This window comes from Rhinopithecus bieti, unplaced genomic scaffold, assembly GCF_001698545.2.
Source record: "Rhinopithecus bieti isolate Rb0 unplaced genomic scaffold, ASM169854v2 scaffold_31548, whole genome shotgun sequence".
In the NCBI taxonomy this organism is placed as follows: domain Eukaryota; kingdom Metazoa; phylum Chordata; class Mammalia; order Primates; family Cercopithecidae; genus Rhinopithecus; species Rhinopithecus bieti.
In genome coordinates this window covers 603,351-627,259 of record NW_016814470.1, presented here as the reverse complement: position 1 = coordinate 627,259, position 23,909 = coordinate 603,351, and the positions used below count along the sequence as shown (strand labels likewise).

The 23,909-nt window shown below is 40.8% G+C and overlaps 1 protein-coding gene across 1 annotated transcript in view; it reads right to left on the bottom strand.

Moving 5' to 3' along the window:
• Nucleotides 1-19,238, bottom strand: part of UACA (uveal autoantigen with coiled-coil domains and ankyrin repeats) — a 103,410-nt gene extending 84,172 nt beyond the window's left edge. Inside the window, exon 1 of the mRNA XM_017851059.1 lies at nucleotides 18,962-19,238. Within this exon, the coding sequence (XP_017706548.1) occupies nucleotides 18,962-19,045 (84 nt within the window). The 5' untranslated portion in view covers nucleotides 19,046-19,238. The remainder of the gene's footprint in view (nucleotides 1-18,961) is intronic.
• Nucleotides 19,239-23,909: the final 4,671 nt, after the last annotated feature.

Genomic DNA, 23,909 nt, shown 5'->3' with positions numbered 1-23,909 from the left:
AATTAATTCAAGATGGATTAAAGACTTAAATGTTAGACATAAAACCATAAAAACCCTACAAGAAAACCCAGGCAATACCATTCACGACATAGGCATGGCAAGCACTTCATGACTAAAACACCAAAAGCAATGGCAAAAAAAGCCGAAATTGACAAATGGGATCTAATTAAACTAAAGAGCTTCTACACGGCAAAAGAAACTATCATCAGAGTGAACAGGCAACCTACAGAATGGGAGAAAATTTTTGCAATCTATCCATCTGACAAAGGGCTAAGGGCTAATATCCAGAATCTACAAAGAACTTACACAAATTTATAAGAAAAAAACAAACAAACCCATCAAAAAGTGGGTGAAGGATATGAATAGACACTTCTCAAAAGATGACATTTATGCAGCCAACAAACATGAAAAAAAAGCTCATCATCACTGGTCATTAGAGAAATGCAAATCAAAACCACAGTGAGATACCATCTCACGCCAGTTAGAATGGCAATCATTAAAAAGTCAGGAAAGAGATGCTGGAGAGGATGTGGAGAAATAGGAATGCTTTCACACTGTTGGTGGGAGTGTAAATTAGTTCAACCATTGTGGAAGACAGTGTGGGGATTCCTCAAGGATCTAGAACTACAAACACCATTTGACCCAGCAATCCCATTACTGGGTATATACCCAAAGGATTATAAATCATTCTACTATAAAGACACATGCACACGTATGTTTACTGCAGCACTATTCACAATAGCAAAGACTTGGAACCAACCCAAATGCCTGTCAATTTTAGGCTGGATAAAGAAAATGTGGCACATATTCACCATGGGATACCATGCAGCCATAAAAAAGAATGAGTTCATGTCCTTCACAGGGACATGGATGAAGCTAGAAACCATCAATCTCAGCAAATAACACAAGAACAGAAAACCAAACACCCTTGTTCTCACTCATAAGTAGGAGTTGAACAATGAAAATATATGGGCACAGGGAGGGGAACATCACACACTGGGGCCTATCAGGGAGTGGGGGGCAAGGGGATAGCATTAGGAGAAACACTTAATGTAGGTGATGGGTTGATGTGTGCGGCAAACTACCATAGCACATGTATACCTATGTAACAAACCTGCACGTTCTGCACATGTATCCCAGAACTTAAAGTATGTTTTTAAAAATGTATTTTGTCACCTTTACAAACACTGTTCCATCTCACTTCTGCTGTATTCAAGTATTCAACTCAAAACTACTTTGTGCAGAAACGAATGGTGTTTGTTTTGGGGTGGGGGTTTTTTGTTTTTTGTTGTATTTATTTATTTATTTATTTATTTATTTATTTGAGACTGAGTCTTGCTCTGTTGCCAGGCTGGAGTGCAGTGGTGTGATCTCAGCTCACTACAACCTCTGCCTCCTGGGTTCAAGCAATTCCCCTGCCTCAGTCTCCCTTTTAGGGGTTATTTTCGGGAGACAAGGTCTTGCTCTATTGCCCAGGCTGCAGTACACTGTCATGATCATGGCTCGCTTCAGCCTCAACCTCCTAAACTCAAGGGATCCTCCTGCCTCAGCCTCCCAAGTAGCGGGGACTATAAGTGTGCACGACTACACCTGGCTACTTTTTCTCAAGATGGGGTACATTTCCATTTATAGTGTTTTAAAGCTTTCGAAATATTTCCATTCTTCCTAGTAGCTAAAATCTCTGGTAGGGTAGAAAAGCGAGTGGTATTAGCCCCATCTTACAAGAGAAATAATAGAAACTTATTGAGATAAAGTTCTTTGACCAGAGTTTTTCGGTAGCAGTGCCTGGACTTAAGCCAAAATTTTCTCACATCCTCTCATCCTTGATCTTTCTGTCCATTGAATATCTCTACTTAAATAGTATTGACACTAAAATCAAAGAAGACATTTTTTAAATTGCATCAAATTTCTTTTATTTATACAGAAAAAAATAAAACAGAATAATTTGTTCCAGAGAAACACTAATTTTATCTTAAAAATCTGAATGAAATAATATATTCTTAAATATAAGTCCAGGTGATTCAGTTTAGAGAAAAAGAATTCTCTAATTCATATAAATTCTCAAATATTCACGAATATATGCTGAATTTTTTGTTTATGTTTTTTATGCAACCTAGTGCCTGGCATACTACCGTATGTATACACCTACACCAAGCTAGGCTGACACTGGACCCAAGGTGGGGCAGTGTGCAAGGGGGCTGGATAATGGTCCTTAAGAGTGACAGAAAAAAATGCAGCCAATTTAAATGGTTTACTATTTAATTAAGAACTTCAACAAATTTCAATTCTTAGCTGTAAAGAAAAGTCAAAAAAAAATTCAACCCACAAACACGAAAGTATTTACTTAGTAGCAGAATACAGAAATTGAGCATCTCTCTAAGTGTAGTCTATACACCACTATGCACGTAACCCTCCTCCTGGCACAAGGACAAACGTGGGTGACACAGCCTTCTGGCAGTTCCTCCTATGGTTCCATATTGTTCTGCATCAGTCTGCAGCAGGGACAGATGCAGCAGTGAAGCCTGGGGCATGAAGTTAGAAATTAAAAAGGAATAAAAGCCCAACAGAAGCCGGCTCCAAAACTCCGGTCCTTGGCTCACCCTAATGACAGGACAAATAGAGCGCAGGTCCTTGCATACAGCCTGCAGTCACATGCCTGGACACCAACATTCTCTTCCCACCTGCCCCTACCCTTCCCTTTCCCTGTTCATTCCCTAGAGATACTCATCATACAAATACTCTCTGTAGCTCAGAGGAACACTAGGTTACCATTTCACACACTGTCCTGCATAGTTTCCTTTCTAAATAAATGTACTGATATTTAAGTGTTTATAAGTGAGATATTTAAAAGAATATTCCAATTATTAATAGCACCAGTATTTCATGGATGTGACAAAAAAAATCAAGATAATACATTAATATTAACGAAGTTTGGAAAAAACAAAAAAAAACCTTATTTCTTCCAGTTCTGCTTCATCTTCACAAGTCATATTACCCTTAAGTTTCCTCACCTTTAAAAGTTAGTTTCAAATATCCCTGTTATATTGTAGATACCTGCTATAGTATTTAATGGTAAAATGTCATTCTACAACTTACTTCCAAATGGTTCAGTGAAAGATATGAGTGTGCATTTATTATGCTTTTACTATACATATACAGATAGAGAGAATGCACCAAACTGTTAACTTTCAGATCTAAGTAGAGCGCAGGCAGATCCTAGTTCATTGTGCTATTCTTTCAAATGTTATGTATGGTTCAATTTTTTCATAACAAAAAGTTGGAGAAAACAAATTAGCTATGTGCTAAAAAACTGTGCTTATAAAGATTATTAGCACAGTAAGTTAAACTTTCAAGGTTATTTTTCAAACATCATCAGAACATTGAGCTATTCACCTGAACTGAATATAAATATGTGCACTTCAGAAAAAAACCCACTAAATTGCTAACATACAGGAGGATGTAGACAGTGCTCTCTCTCTCCCTCTTACAGCATAATTACCATTCAATCAGGGACTGCACGGTGCATCAAACCCAGCATGCTTGGAAATCACAAGGGGCAGGGTTTCTGACCACGTGTCTTTTGACTGTGTGACTTTGGTAAGTCACAACTTCTTCAGGGTTTCAGGTGGCCTACATTTCTCCAACTTGGGCCCTCCTCTCCATCCCTTCCAGCATTGTAATGATGCAGGCCCTCACTAATTCTTGCCTATACTATTTCAGCCACTTCATAACTGATTCACCTGTCTCCAAGCTAGACCCAACTCAAATCCATCCTGAACAGAGCTACCACAGTAATCCATCTAAAACACATTTCATTTTGGAATTTCCCACTTCTGGAACCACAGGAAAAAGTTCCAACAACTCTTGAAAATGTCCATTTTTAAAGCCATTCCAAGATCTACCCCTAAATCTCCTCTACTTCCTATTTCCCACCCAGTCTCCTTGCTATTATTCCAGGATCCTCCCTTGCTATTTTTCTAGTATCCAATTTCCCCCTCACCCAGCTCCGTGATATTTCCTCTTCTCTATGCCTTTGCTCTTGTTGTTCCCTCTGAAAGAAATTTTAACCTTTCCTAGATCACTCCTACCCACTTCTTTCAAATATCAAGAAGCTCACCCTGGCCAGGTGCGGTGGCTCACTCCTATAATCCCAACACTTCAAGAGGCTGAGGTGGGAGGCTCGCTCGAGCCCTGAAGCCTGGGGAACACAGTGAGACCCCTGTCTCTACAAAAAAATAAACAAAATTAGTCAGCCATGGTGGCGCATGCCTGTAGTCCCAGCTACTCACTTGCTGCAGTGAGCCAAGGCTGTGCCACTGCACTCTAGTCTGAGTGACAGGGCAAGACCCTGTCTCAAAAAAAAAACATCACCCTGCAGATTGCTGTCTGCCAGGAGCTAGAGAAGAGTAGGTGAAAAGCAGTTGCTTAATGGGTACAGAATTTTCTTCTGGAGTGATGAAAATGTTCTTGAAGTACGTAGAGATGGTGGTTATACAACATTGTGAATGTATTAAATGCCACTGAATCGTTCAATTTAATATGACTGATTTTATGTTTTGTCAATCTCATCTCAATTTTTAAAAGACACCACCAGCAGCAGCTTATTCTACCAAAAAACCCTCAATGGCTCCCCACTCTTCTGCCCCAGACTAGATCAGTACCTTGTACACTTCTCTATCACAGCATTTATTATCTTCTATTGTCTGCTCATAGAGCTTCCCCACAAAACTATGAGCCTCTTCTTAACTTCCTCATCTTCTTACCCTGCAGCGCTTAGCCCAGGTGCTCAATAAATTTTTTCATAATCGAAAAATTATAGAGATACTACTTATCTCACTCAAGAAAGGGCAATGGACTTTTGATGATCTAGGCTATATAAAAGCCTATGAGAGTTTATATTAATTGGAAAGGAAAAGATTAGGAAGATTGCCATGTCAATCTGGTTATAAAGGACAACAATGGCATGACCTCTGGTGAGATTTTTCAGTTAGCAATATAAACATGTACTGAGTTACCTATAGAAGAAGCACTGTATTAATACGCAAGCCCTGAATATGCCTTGTATCATTTAATGCTCACAACTACTCTATGAAATGAGTATGATTAATCCTGTTTTCCAAATGAAGAAACAAACATATTTAAGTAACTTGCCTAAGGTCACAAAGCTGGTTACCAGGAGTGGCAAGGCTCACACCCAAGATGTGCAGGCTGCAGAGTTTGACCCTGTAGCATCAATGTACTACCCTGCACCTTCATGCTGCTCCAGGTATGGTTTCAAGAGCTATGAATGGACATTCTGTGGCCCACAATTTGCCTTTTCTAAGACTGAGAAACACTTCATTTTCCTTATTTACCTACTTATACATGGCCATGAATACTATTTATATTTCATAAAGTGCTTTTTTAAAATATAAAATGTTAATTTAAAAAAAAAAGTCACAAAAAAGAGATGAATCATTTAAAAAGGATTTATCATTTAAAAACCTCTCATGTGGCCTTTTGGCCGGAACCGCCATTTCCAGTAATTTGCCAAAATGACGAACACAAAGGGAAAGAGGAGAGGCACCCGATATACATTCTCTAGGCCTTTTAGAAAACATGAGTTGTTCCTTTGGCCACGTATATGCAAATCTATAAGAAAGGTGGTATCGTAGACATCAAGGGAATGGGTACTGTTCAAAAAGGAATGCCCCACAAGTGTTAGCATGGCAAAACTGGGAGAGTCTACAACGTTACCCAGCACGCTGTTGGCATTGTTGTAAACAAACAAGTTAAGGGCAAGATTCTTGCCAAAAGAATGTGCGTATTGAGCACATTAAGCACTCTAAGAGCCGAGATAGCTTCCTGACAAACGCGTGAAGGAAAAGATCAGGAAAAAGAAAGAAGCCAAAGAGAAACGGGTACCTGGTTCAACTGAAGCGCCAGCCTGCTCCACCCAGAGGAATGCACACTTTGTGAGAACCAATGGGGAAGGAGCTTAGCTGGCTGGAACCTATTCCCTATGAATTCATGGCATAATAGGTGTTTTAAACAAAAAAAATAAAAGATCTCTGGGCTGAAAAAAAAATAAAAAAATAAAATAAATAAAACTCTCATGTGGCCAGCACAGTGGAATCACACCTGTATGTAATTCCAACACTTTTGGAGGCCAAGGTGGGCAGATCACCTGAGGTCAGAGTTCAGACCAGCCTGACCAACATGGAGAAACCCCCTTCTCTACCTAAAAATACAAAATAGCTGGGTGGTGGTGCATGCCTGTACAATCCCCACAACTACTCGGGAGGCTGAGGAGGAGAATCGCTTGAACCGGGAGCCGAGTCGCAGTGAGCCAAGATCGTGCCATTTGCACTCAAGCCTGGGGCAACGAGAGGGAACTCCATCAAAAAAAAAAAAAAAAAAAAAAAAAAAAAAAAAAAAACCTCTCACGTGTAAATCAGCAAGTATTTGTGGGCTATTCTTGTACACGGCTGGAAAGATCAGAGTGTACTGGCTTTACTACAACCACACCCACGAGGCCTCTCCACTGGGACTCATTTTCAAAGTACCTCAACATCTGCACAAAGTAGGCACCCTGCTAATGAGAAAACCATATGAAATAACAGTATGTTGGAAAAAAAGTTAAACACTCTTACTTTTTTAAAAGTTTAGAAAGCATGGTGTATATGTCTCTCTCTAATAAAGAGAAAATGTCACAATCTGGTAAGAAGAAAATTAACCAAGAATCTATGAGATTAAAAAAAAAATGATTTGTGCATCTGCAAGGGAAAACCTTACTACAGAGGTAATGTAAAACCTTGACAATATATAAATATGGTCAATATTAAAAACACGTCATCTCCTCAAAAGTGTACACAGTTGCAGATACGCACACAAATACACACACACACCCCTCCAAATAAAACTAAGGATGATAGTATAATATACTGGGTAAGTATACATGCATATGAAGCAAAATGACAGAAGGGGCAGTGTGACAGTATTAATATCTAACAATGTCAAATTCAAAACAAAAGTTATAATGGAACGAACTAGAAGCTTTTATACTACAAGTTATACACTACAATGAATATAAAATAGCCAAGAACCTTAATGTATCAATTATCACAAAATTAAATACATAAAACAAAAACTCTTTGAAATATAAGGGAAGGTAACAGAAGCACAGCTATAGTGAGACAGACATTACTCTAAAGCGACGGCTGGCCAAGTAGCAAAAATAAGGATGTATAATGCTCTTATAGCTCAACATGAACAAGGCATCAGCAGAAAAAAATGGTCAAAGAAAATGAACAAACAATTCCTAAAACAAGAAATCAACGCAGCCGATAAGCACAGAAATATGTTCACACTCCCTGGAAATCAAAAACATGGATTAAGCCAAACTATTTTTTTCTATCAAGTTTAAAAATATGTTTTAAATAACAGCATCTATTATTGGAAGGATATAAGGAATGCAACAATTTCACATATCTCTGGAGGGAACACAAATTGGTTTTGGAATTTCCTGTAAAATGCCTCCTTTCTCCCTAATCACGCCTTCTCCAATTTTTTTGTATATATGGCTTAAGGTGTAAATCCCATAGCATTAAATTTAAAACATCAGTTCACAATGATAAGGACATGGGTTCCAAAGCCAGGCTACCTAACTCTTCACTTATTAGCTACAGTGTCTTGGGCAGGTAAATTATTTAACTTGCATCTGAAATGATGGCAATAGTACCTACTTCTTAGGGCTGCGGTGAGGACTGAGTTACTACCACTTGGACCAATGCCTGGGAAATACACGCTCAATAAATCTTGGCTGTCGGCACATGGATTTCTCATAAGCAGTTTCTTTCTAAGTAACTCACTAGCATTTACTGAGTACACCTAATTGGGACACTTGTATGTGCTCAAATAATTTCAAATTACTTATAATTTTTAAGTACAAAGTTTATTAGAATAAAATGTAAATCAAAAAATCATACATATATCAGCAGGGCATGATGGCTCACACCTGTAATCTTAGCCCTTTGGAGACCAACATGGCCAGATTGCTTGAGCCCAGGAGTTCAAGACCAGCCCGGGCAACAGAGCAAAATCTGTGTCTACAAAAAATACAAAAATTAGCCAGGCATGGTAGCATGTGCTTATAGTCCCAGCTAGCCAGGAGGCTGAGGTGGGACGATCACCTGAGCCCAGGGAGGTCAAGGCCACAGGGAGCCATGATTGTGGCACTGCACTCCAGCCTGGATGGTAGAGTGAAACCCCCATCTCAGAAAAAAAAAAAAAAAAAAAAAGTAGACATACATTATTGCTATAGAATCAAGATAAATAAACGCAGAGTGAATAACAAAGAGAGAGCATGGTATATTTATCTATTTATTTATCTTGAGAGAGGGTGTAGTTCTGTTACCCAGGCTGGAGTAAGTAGGTGCTACAGTGGCACAACTGCACCTCACTCACCATAGCCTCAACCTTCTGGGCTCAAGTGATCCCCCTGCCTCAGCCTCCTAAGCAGCTGCGACTACAGGTGTGCATCACCATGCCTATTTTTTTTTTTGGTGACGGGTTAGAGACAGGGTCTTACTATGTTGCCCAGGCTGGTCTCAAACCCCCAGGTTCAAGTGATCCTCCCACCTTGGCCTCTTTAAGTGCTAGGATTACAGGCATGAGCCTCTACAGAATTTTTAAAAAGAGCATCAGTGGTTTATGGCACAGTGAATGACATTATGGATGATTTGTTCTATTCTTATCATCAACTATACTTGGTTTTCTTTTTTTTCGGGGGGGTGAGATGGAGTCTCACTCTGTCGCCCAGGCTGGAGTGCAGAATGCAATGGCTCGATCTCAGCTCATTGCAACCTCTGCCTCCCAGGTTCAAGCAATTCTCCTGCCTCAGCCTCCCGAGTAGGTGGGATTACAGGCACGCGCCACCATGCCCTGCTAATTTTTGTATTTTTAGTGGAGATAGGGTTTCACCATGTTGCCCAGGCTGGTTTCAAACTCCTGACCTCAAGTGATCCGCCCACCTCAGCCTCCCAAAGTGCTAGGATTACAGGCGTGGGCGACCACGCCCAGCCTATATTTGGTTTCTACAATGAACATCTATGACTTTTGTGGGACAGTCATTTACCCTAACTGGTTGAGACATTCACCTGTGCTCTCTCAAGGGTACCTGGCCAGGTCCCATTCAATTACAGAGAGCCCCCAACTTATAATGGTTAGACTTAGGATTTTTTGACTTTACAACAGTACAAAAGCTACATGCATTCAGCAGAAACTGTACGTACTTTGAGTACCCGTACAACTATTCTGTGTTTTCACTTTCAATAGAGTATTCGGCATTGAATTCATAAGATAGTCAATACTTTCTTATAAAATAGGCTTTGTGTTCAATGATTTTGTCCAATTAGAGGCTAACGTGTAAGTGTTCTGAGCATGTTTAAAGGTTAGGCTAGGCCGGGCGCGGTGGCTCAAGCCTGTAATCCCAGCACTTTGGGAGGCCGAGACGGGCAGATCACGAGGTCAGGAGATCAAGACCATCCTGGCTAACAGGGCGAAACCCCATCTCCCCGTCTCTACTAAACAATACAAAAACTAGCCGGGCGAGGTGGCGGGCGCCTGTAGTCCCAGCTACTCGGGAGGCTGAGGCAGGAGAATGGCGTAAACCGGAAGGCGGAGCTAGCAGTGAGCTGAGATCCGGCGACTGCACTCCAGCCTGGGCAACAGAGCGAGACTCCGTCTCAAAAAAAAAAAAAAGAAGGTTAGGCTAAGCTATGATGTTAGGTAGTTTAGGTGTCTTAAATGCATTTCAACTTACAATATTTTCAACTTACACTGGGTTTACCAAGACATAACCCCATAATAAGTCAAAGAGCGTCTGTATAAAAATACAACTCATCGATCCTTTGCCAGAACCTTTGGTCACTCAACTACATCAGTTCATCTTCTGCATATCACCTTGGAGACTGTACCATTTCAAAATATGTCAATGTCAACAATATTTAGGATTTCTGACAATAAAACAAAGCCAACAGACAAAACTGTTTTTGTGACTACAAACAATCCAATTTATTCATGTGTTTTGGGGCTATATTTTTAAGCCCAGAAGAGACATTATCTTTTCTAACTATATAAAAGCTATATAAAGCTTTTAATTGTATTATGATTAAGGAAAATAAGGCAAAGAGTATTATATCCTATTGTTCCGTTTATAATTTCAGGAAGCGCATTTCAACCATCCATTTTTAGGCAAATTCCCCACAGAAATCAATCTGACTTCCTTTCCAAAAATAAGCAAGTATGGGTGGAAATTTCAATAATTTGCTGTATCCTTTAGGTGGCAGGACAAACATCTGCAAAACTAACAGGACAGTAAAAGTTTCCATATGATAGCAATGAAACACAATACATAAGTTATAACGTTCAAATCTATTATTCTTGGATCTAGATGGGCTGATAAAATCAAAATTTTGCTGGCTATTAGTTAATTCTAGAGAGGAAGGGAGAAGCAGAAGGATGAACTGATAAACTCACTAACGGGATAATTTCTGAAGATGAAACTTTCATGACTAGTCAGTTCTCTCTAAACAGTGATTTAAACTTGTCAAGTAATTTAACATTTTAATTCAAGGTTAAAAAAAAAAAAAAACGAATGAAGCCGGGTGCAGTGGCTCACGCCTGTAATTATTAGGGAGGCCGAGGCAGGTGGATCGCTTGAGGTCAGGAGTTCGAGACCAGCCTGGCCAACATGGTGAAACCCCATTTCTACTAAAAACACAAAAATTAGCCAGGTGTGGTGACAGACATCTGTAATCCCAGCTACTCCAGAGGCTGAGGCAGGAGAATCGCTTGAACCCGAGAGGCAGAGGTTGTAGTGGGCCAAGACTGCGCCACTGCACTCCAGCCTGAGCGACAAGAGGGAGACTTATTCTAAAAAAAAAAAAAAAAAAAAAAAAAAAAACTGCAACAGCAACAACAACAAATGACGTGACCTTGAACAATTTTCTTAACTTCTCTAAGCCTCTATCTTCATCTTCAATAAAATAATTTTACCTCCAAGATTGCATTAAATGAAATCCCACATGTAAAACAGCTGACAAATATTAGAGGCCCAACAGCTGTGCGCTCCTACTGCCGCCCCACTTTATCCCAAAGGAGAAGCGAAGACATCCAGAAAAAGCCTGTTGATCCCTACACCTCAGCATCCTGTGTTCACACAAGGTGCAGTGGGATCCAGACTTACCGGGGTCACCCAAATACAAGTCACGTTTTGATTTCTCAACTTAGGTACACATGGCTTCAAAAAAAAAAAAAAAAAAAAAAAAAAAAAAAAAAAAAAAAAAAAAAATGAATGAAAACCTTCCTTTACCACAATCCCCAAGCTGCAGGCCCTCTAACTCCCTATTTTCACTAGAATTCTTATTTGAAGATTTGTCTATGCCTCACCTGTGCCACCCTCTACCATAAAACCAGAATTAGTTTCCAAATCTGATGCTCGCTCAGTGAGCTGTATAATTTCACAGCTCCATACCACTGCATTTGCCTGTTCTTTTGCCTAGAAAGCCACTGAAATTGTCTTTCTGGCCCAAGTTCAGACTCTACTTTTCAACCTTTTTATGGGCTCACTCTACACATCTGTGCTCCCACAGCAATTTATACCGACTTCTATTATGACTTTTAACATGCCATATACATTTATTTTTTCTATCTAGCTCTTAAAATTATTGAAGGCTATGACTAGCTCTTTCTAATTACAGTACAGAAATTTTTAGGACATACGCTAAATACAACAGTATCACAAAAGTGAATAAACATCATGAACCACCCAGCTGCAATTTTTTTTTTTTTTTTTTTTTTTTTGAGATGGAGTCCCACTCTGTTGCCCAGGTTGGAGTACAGTGGCATGATCTCAGCTCACTGCAGCCTCCACCTCCCAGGTTCAAGCAATTCTCCTGCCTCAGCCTCCCAAGTAGCTGGGACTACAAGTGACCATGGCCAGCTAATTTTTGTATTTTTAGTAGAGACGGGGTTTTACCATGTTGGCTAGGCTGGTCTCGAACTCCTAACCTCAAGTGATCTGCCCACCTCGGCCTCCCAAAGTGCTGGGATTACAAGTGTGAGCCACTGTACCCAGCCCCAAATGCAGTTACTAACTCAAGACCAATCCTATTGCAACTATACCCCCAACATACTATCCCTACCCACCCAAAGATTATTTTGAAGCAAATCCCAGACTCCAGAGTATTTCTTTGAAAGATAAAGACTCAGCCAGGCAAGGTGGCTCATGCCTGTAATCCCATCACTTTGGGAGGCCGAGGCAGATGGATCACCTGAGGTCATGAGTTCAAGACCAGCCTGGCCAAGACGGCAAAACCCCGTCTCTACCAAAAATACAAAAATTAGCCAGGTGTGGTGGTGGGCAACTGTAATCCCAACTACTCAGAAGGCTGAGCCAGGAGAATCACTTGAACCCGGGAAGCAGAGGTTGCCGTGAGCAGAGATCACGCCACTGCACTCCAGTCGGGGCAACAGAGTGAGACTCCATCTCCAAAAAATAAAATAAAGAAGGATAAAGACTCTTTATAAACACAACCACATTACTACCACAGTCACATTTAGATGTTTTAAATAATTCGATATCATCAAGTATCCATGTGATGATTACATTTCCTCAATTGTTTAATAAACTTTTACTTTTTACAAGTAGTTAACCAGGATCTAAATAAAGTCCATCACTGCAATTGGCTAATATGTATTTTAATCTCTTAAATCTCTTGTAATCTATAGGTATCTCTTCTTTTTCCTTTTCTTACAATTTATAATTTTTAAGAAACCATTTCATTTTTCTATAGATTTCCACAATCATAATTTTGCTGACTGCACCCCTATCTTCCTTTGTTCCCTGTACTGTCTATAAAATCGTGGTTATAGCTAAAGGGTTATTATTTTGGCAAGACTATTAATAGGTGGTAATAAATATTCCCACCACAAGATATACTATGCCTGCTTGTCTTTCTTACTGAGACATTAGTAACCTCTGATAATCATGTCTAGACTCTAGATTCATTAACTCACTAGTAGCTGTAAAGTTATGATATACTAATTCTATCACCTCTTCTTAATATGTTAGCTGGGACAGAATACATGCTGTACTAATTACATCATCCCTTCTTCATCAATTAGTGGCAGTAAAGTACACCTAAAACAAGACACTTCCTCTTATCAGCTATTTGGCTACCTTGAGATACAGTTCTCACAGGAAATGCACAATAAATGTTTTATTATTTCCCTTTATTTTCCTGATCTTAAAAGAATGCATCAGTCTCCTAGCATCCTCCAAAAGTCAACAGTTGTTTTTATTTTTTTTGGTCATCATTACAAACTCATGCATTTAAGCATTTCAGTGCACTACAGTTGTTATTCTTACTGATGGTCAAACTGTCCCATCCTTGGGCAACTGAGAGCCTCTCTGAGTTGGCTCCAGTGTCCTAATCTTTCACAGCCTCTTTACACTCTAGCATGACAAGGGGACTCCAAGTTCATCCTCCACACTTTCTGCTTTCAACTTGGAATTATCCATTTCTTTGAAGAGGACCTAATTAATCCATTCTTGAGCCTATGTGTTCCATAAATGTTTTCCAAACAAATAAGGCGACTGCTGAGCAAAGTCTACTTCCTGAACTAAACATTTTTAATTTGAACAATGTGTATGATGCACAATAAGTATACATAATAATTATGCCATCCTTATTAAAAAAGTAATTAAAATCCTTTACTCATCACCTAAAGTTCCTGGACTCATTATGCACCAAAGGACCTACCAAACCACTCTGCTTTGGTATCACAATAAAATTCAGCAATTCAAATCAACATAATGATCTGAATAAACTTGCTGCAGGAGAGGGTTGAAATCAAAAAGTATAAAAGGAGGGTTTCTTTATTGTAATCCTCCTTCAAGAACAACAAGAAATACAATGCAGGGATAACCATAGGAAGTTGTCTGAATACAGCTTTAATTAAGGTAAGCATTTTTAATTTAAGGTTGGAATTGTTAATGACAATGAGTAAACAGTGCTTAATTAAGTATCATGAGTTTAAACTAAACATAACAATTTGTTATCTTAATTATTTACATTACCCAAAAGTCGTTGTTATGAGAATAACATTAACATCTTTTCAAATGCACCCAAATCCCTCAGTGGAAAACACAAAGCCCTCATTCTCAAAATCACAACTAAAACAAAATCATGTTTAATCCTTCATGCTTTCTAAACATCTCAAACTGATGTTATTAGTGGAAACAGAAAATGTTTTTGAAGATTTTTTTCAGTTGCTGTATTTGTAACTCTAAATTCTTTTAGAAATACCAGTATTTTTTCACAGTGCTGAAGCATTATAGCAAGATGCTTTAGAACATATTTAGTTCTGATGTATAAAATTCACTGCCCCATTTTAAGAGTAGCCTAGAAAAAGGGCAGCAAAAATAATCACTACAGAACCTCTCAGGTCAGAGATTACTTCTACAATCAAAGTACTCTGCTACGACTTTTTTTTTTTTTTTTTTTGGAGACAGGGTTTCCCTCTGTCACCCAGGCTGGAGTCACAGTTCACTGTAGCCTTGACCTCCTTGGCCCAAGTGACCCTCTCACCTCAGCCTCCTAGGTAGCTAGGACCACAGGCATGCACCATCACGTCCGGCTAATCTTTTGTATTTTTTTGTGGAGATGGGATTTCACCACGTCGCCCAGGCGGGTCTGGAACTCCTGGGCTCAAGCAATCCAATTTAAAGTGGAATCCCCTTCTAAAATGTCTGCTTACAATATTTGTTTGCAGCACTTCTACTACTTCTGGAATTACAGTTCCTTAATTTATATTACTTAAATTTCCTAAGCTAGGTGAAAATGGAACAAGCATATTCTCACTACACATATAACTGAACAAATAATTAACCAGATCTGATACAGTATATATAGTCATTTAATTATCCCTTTTAGAAATCCAAAGCTCCAACTTAGTAATTAAAAATAAATGTAACAGGCTGGGCACGGTGGCTCATGCTTGTAATCCCAGCACTTTGGGAGGCCAAGGTAGGTGGATCACTTGAGGCCAGGAGTTTGAGACCAGCCTGGCCAACATGGTGAAACTCCATCTCTACTAAAAATACAAAAAAATTAGCCAGGAGTGGTGGCGGGTGCCTGTAATCCCAGCTGCTCTCGGGGCTGAGGCAGGAGAATCACTTGAACCCGGGAGGTGGGGGTTGCAGTGGGCCGAGATCGCGTCATTGCACTTCAGCCTGGGCAACAAGAGCAAAACTCCGTCTCAAAAAATAAATACATAAATAAATAAACAATAAATGTAACAATAAAAACACTCTTCGTTTATGGTTAATAGATGCAGCCATCTCCAGATTTGCTAGCAAAGGACTAATCCGCAAATGTAGTTTATCCACAATTTGTAATTGTGAACTACATTTACACGTGTACAAACATTCCCATTTAGTAAACTCTAAATTCACTGCAGTATTTATAACAAAGGTACTATATTCAGAATATGTAAAATACTACTTTTGCCCATAATCTGCACATAATTCTAATTTAGCATGCTAAGCTAATATGCTGTATTCCACATATTATGTAATAAAATATCTGTATATGTCACATACCTCAGTCTACTGCTAATGTGTCTCCTTCAGATAATAAACTTAAATACACATACACAAAGGAAATTTATGAAATAAACATTTTAAAATTTTATCTCAAATCAAATTTGTGCAAAGCGAATAGTGACTATTTCCAAAATAATTAAATGAACACTTTAAGACTCAAATTAGGTACCCATAGAGGAAAGAGGAGAAGAAAGTAAGATGTACCTTACACCATAATAAATATCTTATGTATCAAAGACTTAAACGTTAAAAAAAAGAAAAAAAAGACTAGAAGAAACTTGGGGAGGGGGGTTGTTTAATATTGAATATTGCAGAGTGGAAAGGCCAAGATCTAACATAAACCTAAAAAACATAAAAGGTTATAAATTCAATTGTATAAAAATAACCACCTTCTCTGCACAGCAAATGCCACCAAAAAAAGTCTTAAGACAAATAACCAATTAAGAAATAATATCATTCATATGAAAAGGGCTAATTTCCCAGATATAAAGTACATACAAATGAATAGGGAAAAATATCAACAACCCAACAGAAAAATGGAAAGGATAGGCCGGGCACAGTAGCTCACGCCTGTAATCCCAGCAGTTTGGGAGGCCGAGGCGGGTGGATCAACAAGGTAAAGAGATTGAGACCATCCTGGACAACATGGTGAAACTCGGTATCTACTAAAAATACAAAAATTAGCCGGGCATGGTGCTGCATGCCTGTAGTCCCAGCTACTCAGGAGGCTGAGGCAGGAGAATCACTTGAACCTGGAAGGTGCAGGCTGCAGTGAGCGGAGATGGTGCCACTCCAGCCTGGCGACTGAGCGAGACTCCATCTCAAAAAAAAAAAAAACAGAAAAGAAAATGGAAAGGATAAACTGTTCTTACCTACCATGTTAGCAAAGATCAAAAACCAATTTGAACAGACTTCTACTAAAAGCTTGGAAAACATCTCTCATATACTGGTTCCATGATGCATGAAAGGAAATTTTACATCATTCAAAATTACAAATGCACATATCCTTTAACCCAGCAATTCACTTTTAGGAATTGATCCTACAGATACAGACACGCACTTGAAATATAAATATTAATCACATAATTGTACATTACAGCAAAAGATATGAATGGGAAGGTTCTATTTACAGTTAAAAGAAAGTCCAAGATGTGAAACAGCAGCTACAGTGTGCTAGCATTTCTATAAAGGATGACTATTTATACTCATATTTGTTTGTATATGCTAAGCTCTCTCTGGAGGAACATGCAAGCAACTGTATCACCAGTGGCCTCTGAGGAAGTGGGGCAGGGTGGCTGAAGCAGGGGTTAGGGAAACAGTACTGATATTTTGTTGTAAATATTTTTATTCCTTTCCAGTATTAAACCATGTACTATAATACCTATTCAAAAAATAACTGTTTTTAAAGGCAAAAAGAAAAGAAAAAAAAAGAGTAGCCCAATCATACAATACATACACGTGACCAAATTTGGGATTATGGTTTATAGATTGAAAAGCAGAAAGGATCTATTTCTCCTGTATATGTGTTTTATTCTATCAATGCTTGGTTTGGTTTTATTCATCACTACAGTTTTATTTTAAAATTTTACAGAATTCATTCTAAGTTTTATTCATCATTATGTTTTTATTTTAAATTGTACAAAACTTATTCTAATATTTAAACAGAAAAGTTTGCTTTTTCTACATAAATAGGTTAATATCATGTTTATCATTATTATGTCATTTTGAGAAAAATAGAATGCTCAATTGAATGATAAGATTTAAGCTTAGAGATATGCACTTTATGTTCCAAATGTATAAAATGCAAACTATCATGCTGATAATACCCACCAAATACTCTGCATTTCCAGAAAACGGGATAAAATTAAGTCGTATAAACCTCTAAATGGGATGTAAATCCTTAGTGCAAACCAAACACCACCAGGGAAAATACAGTTAATAAACCTAGAAACGTGTAACTTCTATAAAGCTAAAAACACAACCTGCATTAGAGAAGTAGAATCTTAGCTGTAATGACCTCCAATATCACTGGCATTTCCAATTACTTTTTTTTAAGTGAAACAAAGTAATCTCTCTTTTCTATGAGCTTATAAAACGACTTCATGCTTTATCAAAGAACATCAATTACATCATCTGAATCTACTCTCTTTTTTTGAAATAGGAATTTGTCTACTTAGTTCCTCCACAATTTCTTATATGTTCAAGTAAAATAATCCTCAATATAGGTGGAGAGAAAGGCACAATTCTGAATTAACTCAAAAAAGCAGAAGCAGATTAATTAGTATTCTGATAAAAAGAATACAATCCTTTGGTAAAATCTGTGTTAAATTGTAAAGGTTCATTTTAATTGCCCCAACTAGGTAACTGGGCACTTGGAGCATAACAACTCCTTTACATTCGACTCTTCAACACTTTTTAAGTAGCACTTTTCTAATGACATAGAATTTTGATGATATCGCCATTCTTGTAACGTGACAAATTATCTAAATCACAACATCTGTGGTCAGGCTGTTTCTCAAGATTTCTGTTCTCCTGCCAACTAAAGAGGCCCTGACTACTCCTTGGCGTGCACACTGAAGCCGCGCTACAGGTCAGCACCGAAAGCGCCCCGCACGGATCCCGCCCCACAGGTGCGATTTACACGACCCACATCACCACCCGACTTCACCACCTCCAGGGTCACTACCCTGTGGGGTTTTGTCTTTACAACTAAGGCGATTCCCTCTGCCTCGCTGGGGAATCAAACTTCCCAGTGACAACGACAGCGGCCAGCACGGGACGTCCACCAGCCTGGCAGGGCTTGACGCTCAGTCTCAGACTCGGGGAAGGTCCGGAGTCCGGGCACGGTGGCGCGGGGTGCGCAGCCCTGCACACCTGCCCTGCCCGGTGCGAGCCCCGGCCCTGGGGACGGGGGAGCCAACACGGCCGAGCGGGCGTGGGGAGCCGGACGAGCGCCGGGAGAGGAGAGCGATGAGGGGGGTCAACGGAAAGAGCGGAGTGGGGGGGGGGAATCGAGGAACGCTGGATTTAGGAGGGGGCCATAACCGCCGCACTGAGGTTTCTTCCAGAAGTTCGGAGGCTTGGGGGAAAGGGGTGGGGAAGAGACCCGTAGAGGCTCGGGTGCGGCGACGGGGAGGGTCCCCGGGGTCTCTGGGCTGACTGAGTCTCCGGCCTGAGAGAGGAGTCGCCAGGGCCGCCGAAGCCGAACTGGCAGAGGAAAAGCAGAGGAAGGCGGCGCGCGAGCTCGCCAGCAAAGGATGGCTGCGCTGCTCCCGGAGCGGAGCGCCAGGCAGCCCGGGCCGCGGGACTCACCGCGCTGGCGGCGGCGGCCGCGGCGCCAGACGACGCGGGGCCGGGCACGTCCTGCCTCCTTAGGCGGGACTTGAGGCTCTTCATGGCTAACTTTCGCCAGTCCCGCGCGCCACAGGCTCGGCGCGCCTGGCCCGCGTGCGAACCTTAAAGGCTGCGGGGTGCCAGCGCGCAAGAAGTCGACCTCCGCAGCTGCAACAGACGCCGCGCGGGCTGCACCAGCCCCACCTGCCTGCCACCTGGGGGCCTAGGCAGCCGACGGCAACGGGCCTGAGGCGGGGCTCCCCTCCCGTAGCCAATAGACCCGCTGCCCTGGCGGGGGCGTGGCAAATCCCGGCCAATCGGAATCCGGGAATGGGGCGGGACTTCCCTTTTAAACTGAGTAACACCCTTCCTCTCCCCGCTGGAGGAAAAGTTTGGGAACTTTAGCCTGGGAAGGGCCGGAGGAGGTGTGTGGTCAGAGGTGTGGAGAGGCGCGCAGGCCGGGCTCCAGGCCACCGGCGCCCGCCCACCCGGAGTTTAAGATCTGGAGAGAGCACGGAGTCTCGCCTCTGCCACCTCTCATCTTCCCGGACTCCCCTCCTCTTTGCACCCACGCGCTGTATACCAAGTAAAGTTCCTTCCCTTCGTCTGGTCTCAGAAATTTCTGATTCTTGGTTACCTGCGCACAGAACAGCTTTCGGGAGCAACTTCTCTTCAGTCTCCTGTTTTACTACCAAATCCTGGTGCCTGGAAACCACCACGTGCATCAAAAATTCCAGAAATGAACAGTCTCTAAGAAATAAGGTGCTGATTGTGCAGAAAAACGTACAGTTAAGAAAGACCTTGAAAGACGTTATAAGTTACAGTACCAGTTACGTGCTCGATTATGTATTGAGTGAGGAACCCGCCGTATTGGAAGCAAAGGGATGGAATGGGGGCGGGGCGGGAGGTAGAAGAGGTGCCATCAATTAAAAATGACTCCCATAGCCAGTAATGTAAGTTGTCAAAAAAAAGTTACGCCCTTTTTTCTTCAAAAAGGTTTTTTGTTTTCTGTAGAAACACATTACACGTAAACGTATAAGATGAAGTTAAATCATCCTACCTAGAAATCTGGGTTAATAAAAATTAAGAGGTTGAAGAAACAGGAAGGTGTTCAGCACCCAATAATTTGCTGTTCGTGTGACATCTTCAAAAGTCTTCTTTGGAGTCATTTTTCCCGCCAGCGAAACGTTTATTGTCGCATGCATCCATTTGAAAAGACAAACAGTCCACATTTCCTGACTAACAAAGGACTCTTTTTGTCTGAAAGGTCAGTTGCTTTCTTTAGAGTTTCTTTATAGTAACTCAAGGTTTTCTTCAAATACTGTAAGAAAGTTTTCAGAATTTCTTGGAGAGACAGCATTCAAAGACTGTGTTAACCCTATACAACAAGTAAATAACAACTAACTACCAAAAAAAAATTACTAAATTTCATCTTGATTAGATCGTTGGAAGAAAATTTTCTTTGACTCCTCCCCCTTCCTCTAGATCTCCAGTCATTTAGTTCTTGTTTAAAGTTCTCTTTAAAGTGTCTGTGTATGGTCAGTTACTCTGTTCTCACTGCCACTGCAGAGCCAAAATTATCTCATACCCGGACTATTATTACAGAAGTTCCCAGCCAGTCTCCCAACCTTAGTCTCTCAATTGTCCCATCACCAGTAAATTATCAGCCATCATCAAAAGTCTTACAAAATAATCCTCTTGCTCAAAAGCCTTCAGCAGCTAACAAATAAAATCTGACTCCTGTACTTGGCATTTAAAGCTGTATAACGTGGACGTGACCCTGTTCTCTAGCCAACATCCCAAGCAAATTACTCTTCAGCCCATTCTCCAAACATGTGTCATGGCTTTCAATTTCCACATCTTTATGCATACTGATCCTTCCTCCAATAATCTTCTGTCTGTCTACATTCATCTCAGAAAATCCTACTCCCCCCAGAGTGATTGGCAGGGGACATGGGGGGCTTCTGGAATACTGTACTATTCTCTCTGGGTGCTGGTTACATATCTAGTGTTTTCAGATTGTGAAAATTCAGTGAGCCTGTACTGTATACAATATATACTCTTTTATGTGTGTGTTATGCTTTAACAAAAAGTTTGTTTTTAAGTGTATGCCCCTTCCAAGTGCCCTCCTCGCTATAGAACCTTCCCTGATCAAGTAACTGGAAGTGATCTCTCCATCCTCCAAATAGTTACAGCAATTATACCTCTCATACAATACTAACACATATGTGCTGAGCAAACCTTATTTCACTACTGGACTTCAATTTACTTAAAATTAGGGAATAACTGGCCAGGCATGGTGGCTCAAGCCTGTAATCTCAGCACTTTGGGAGGCCGACGTGGGCGGATCAGGAGGTCAATAGATCCAGACTATCCCGGCTAACCCGGTGAAACCCCGTCTCTACTAAAAAATACAAAAAACTAGCCAGGCGAGGTGGCGGGCACCTGTAATCCCAGCTACTCAGGAGGCTAAGGCAGGAGAATGGCATGAACCTGGGAGGCAGAACTTGCTGTGAGCCGAGATCGCTCCACTGCACTCCAGCCTGGGCGACAGAGCAAGACTCCGTCTCAAAAAAAAAAAAAAAAAAAATAGGGAATAACTGACATATATTTGAATTCCCTAGAATGCTTAGCATGTTACAGATGTTTTATAAATATTTCTGAATGAATTGACGCACTCTTATTGACTACCATAGCAAATTACGGTTGTTTGTTCTATGTATTTATGTGACACAGGATTGGGATTCCCCCTATTGTGAACACAGATGAAATGATCTGAGGCTGTGATCCTCCTCAAATATTTGTGTCTCAATCAACTCCTTTGCTCTGGACTTAAGCACTCGTTTAACCATCTAGTCCTCTGACTGAATGTTATGTGTTAATTGCTTACACGAGCACTGTCTCAGTAACTGGCTGTTGAGTTATTAATTGCAGTTGTATTGCATGTCTCCTGTACTGGTTGTCTCCTGTAACATCCAAGTTGTCATAGTCCTGGTGACCAGCCTCCTTTTCTGTTGTTACTGGATAAAGCAAAGGAAACAGACAGAACCACAAGTATAGCTTGCATCAGGTTCCAAAAATGTTGGGCAAGTTATTTTTATGAACTGTCTGGATGATGTCCCCATGGTGTCTGTGTCCAGTGGCCTTTACAGATTTTTCCAGCCTAGAAATTTGATAGCTGATGTCTGCTTATTCCCATTTGAGAGCAGCTAAGTAAATAGCACTGGTCTGAATATTCAGTAAAGCTTTTTTACATTGATCTGGAAGCTGCCTATATGAAGTAAAGCCACTATTATTCACATTCAACCAGACAGGTTGGGTTTTACTTTGTTAACTCTTATCACTATTATTTATTTTTATCTTCCCTTCGGAGCAAAGGGCACTTATCAAACCTAGGTGAACTTTTGTTTGTTATCACATTGAGCCTAAATAAAATACTTTTTTTATTTCACTTCTTATTTTTTCCAATATTTATTTATTTACAATATATACCAGAAAGGGTAATGCATTTTTTAAAATTACTTTAATAGATTATATATACACATGGTAATCTCAAATGATACAAATGGAGCAAGTTAATCTGCTTATCACCCCTATTTTTTGATCCCTGCTGTTAAGGAACTTGTGTTCTGGATTAGAGAACAAATGTGTAAGCTGTATGCTAACACATACAGCTTAACTGGACAATCACTTACTGAATCGTGTAGTAGGACTGCAGATGGTATTTAGGGAAGGAAAAGATCAACAGATAAGTTTGCCTGAAGGGAGGCTATCTAAGGTTGAGTATCCATTCAATGAATACGAACAGGTGAGAAGTAATACCGGATAGGCAGAGGATACCCAGGGGACCTGCCAGAACAGGGAAGAGAATACGGTTGACAGATGCTCACTGATAACTCAGATGATAATAACAGCAAAAATGATGACAAATATGATTTCTCAGAAAAAGAATAAAGAATCCACACACAGGGCCAGGCGCGGTGGCTCACGCCTGTAATCCCTGCACTTTGGGAAGCCGAGGTGGGTGGATCACGGGGTCAGGAGATCAAGACCATCCTGGCCAACATGGTGAAACCCCGTTTCTACCAAAAATACAAAAAATTAGTCAGGCGAGGTGGCGGGCGCCTATAGTCCCAGCTACTCGGAGTGGGAGGCTGAGACAGGAGAATGGCATGAACCCAGGAGGCGGAGCTTGCAGTGAGCCGAGATTGCACCACTGCACTCCAGCCTGGGTGACAGAGCAAGACTCCATCTCAAAATAAAAGAAAAGAAAAGAAAAAAGATTCCACACACAGGCGGGGCGTGGTGGCTCATGCCTGTAATTCCAACACTTTGGGAGGCCGAAGTGGGCAGATCACTTGAGGTCAGGAGTTCAAGACCAGCCTGGCGAACATGGCAAAACCCCATCCCTACTAAAATACAAAAATTAGCTGGGCGTGGTGGTGGGAGCCTGTTATCCCAGCTACTGGGGAGGCTGAGGCAGGAGAATCACTTGAACCCAGGAGGCAGAGGTTGCAGTGAGCCAGGATAACGCCACTGCAATCCAGCCTGGGTGACAGAGCAAGACTTTATCTCAAAAAAAAAAAAAAGAATTGACATACAAAGTCTAAAATTTACACATAAAATGAGTCCTTTTCAGACATAAAGATCTCCTTCCAGACAAACTTTAGTTATGAATTCTATATCCAATGACTTCTCTCTTCATTTTCAGAACTTCTTGCTGCTCCTAGTAGCCCCGAGGACACAGTGAAAAAAGCCAGTGAATAATTCCATGAAGGGGCCCATGACATCAGTCATTCTCTCCCAGCTCAGATGCCAAAGCGAATGGCTGGCAGAACCACGTGTGGCCACAGTCATGAGGAAGGGCACCTCTACCCGGAAGTCATAGGCAGCCCAGGAAATGAGAGACTTGACGCAGTTCTCACAC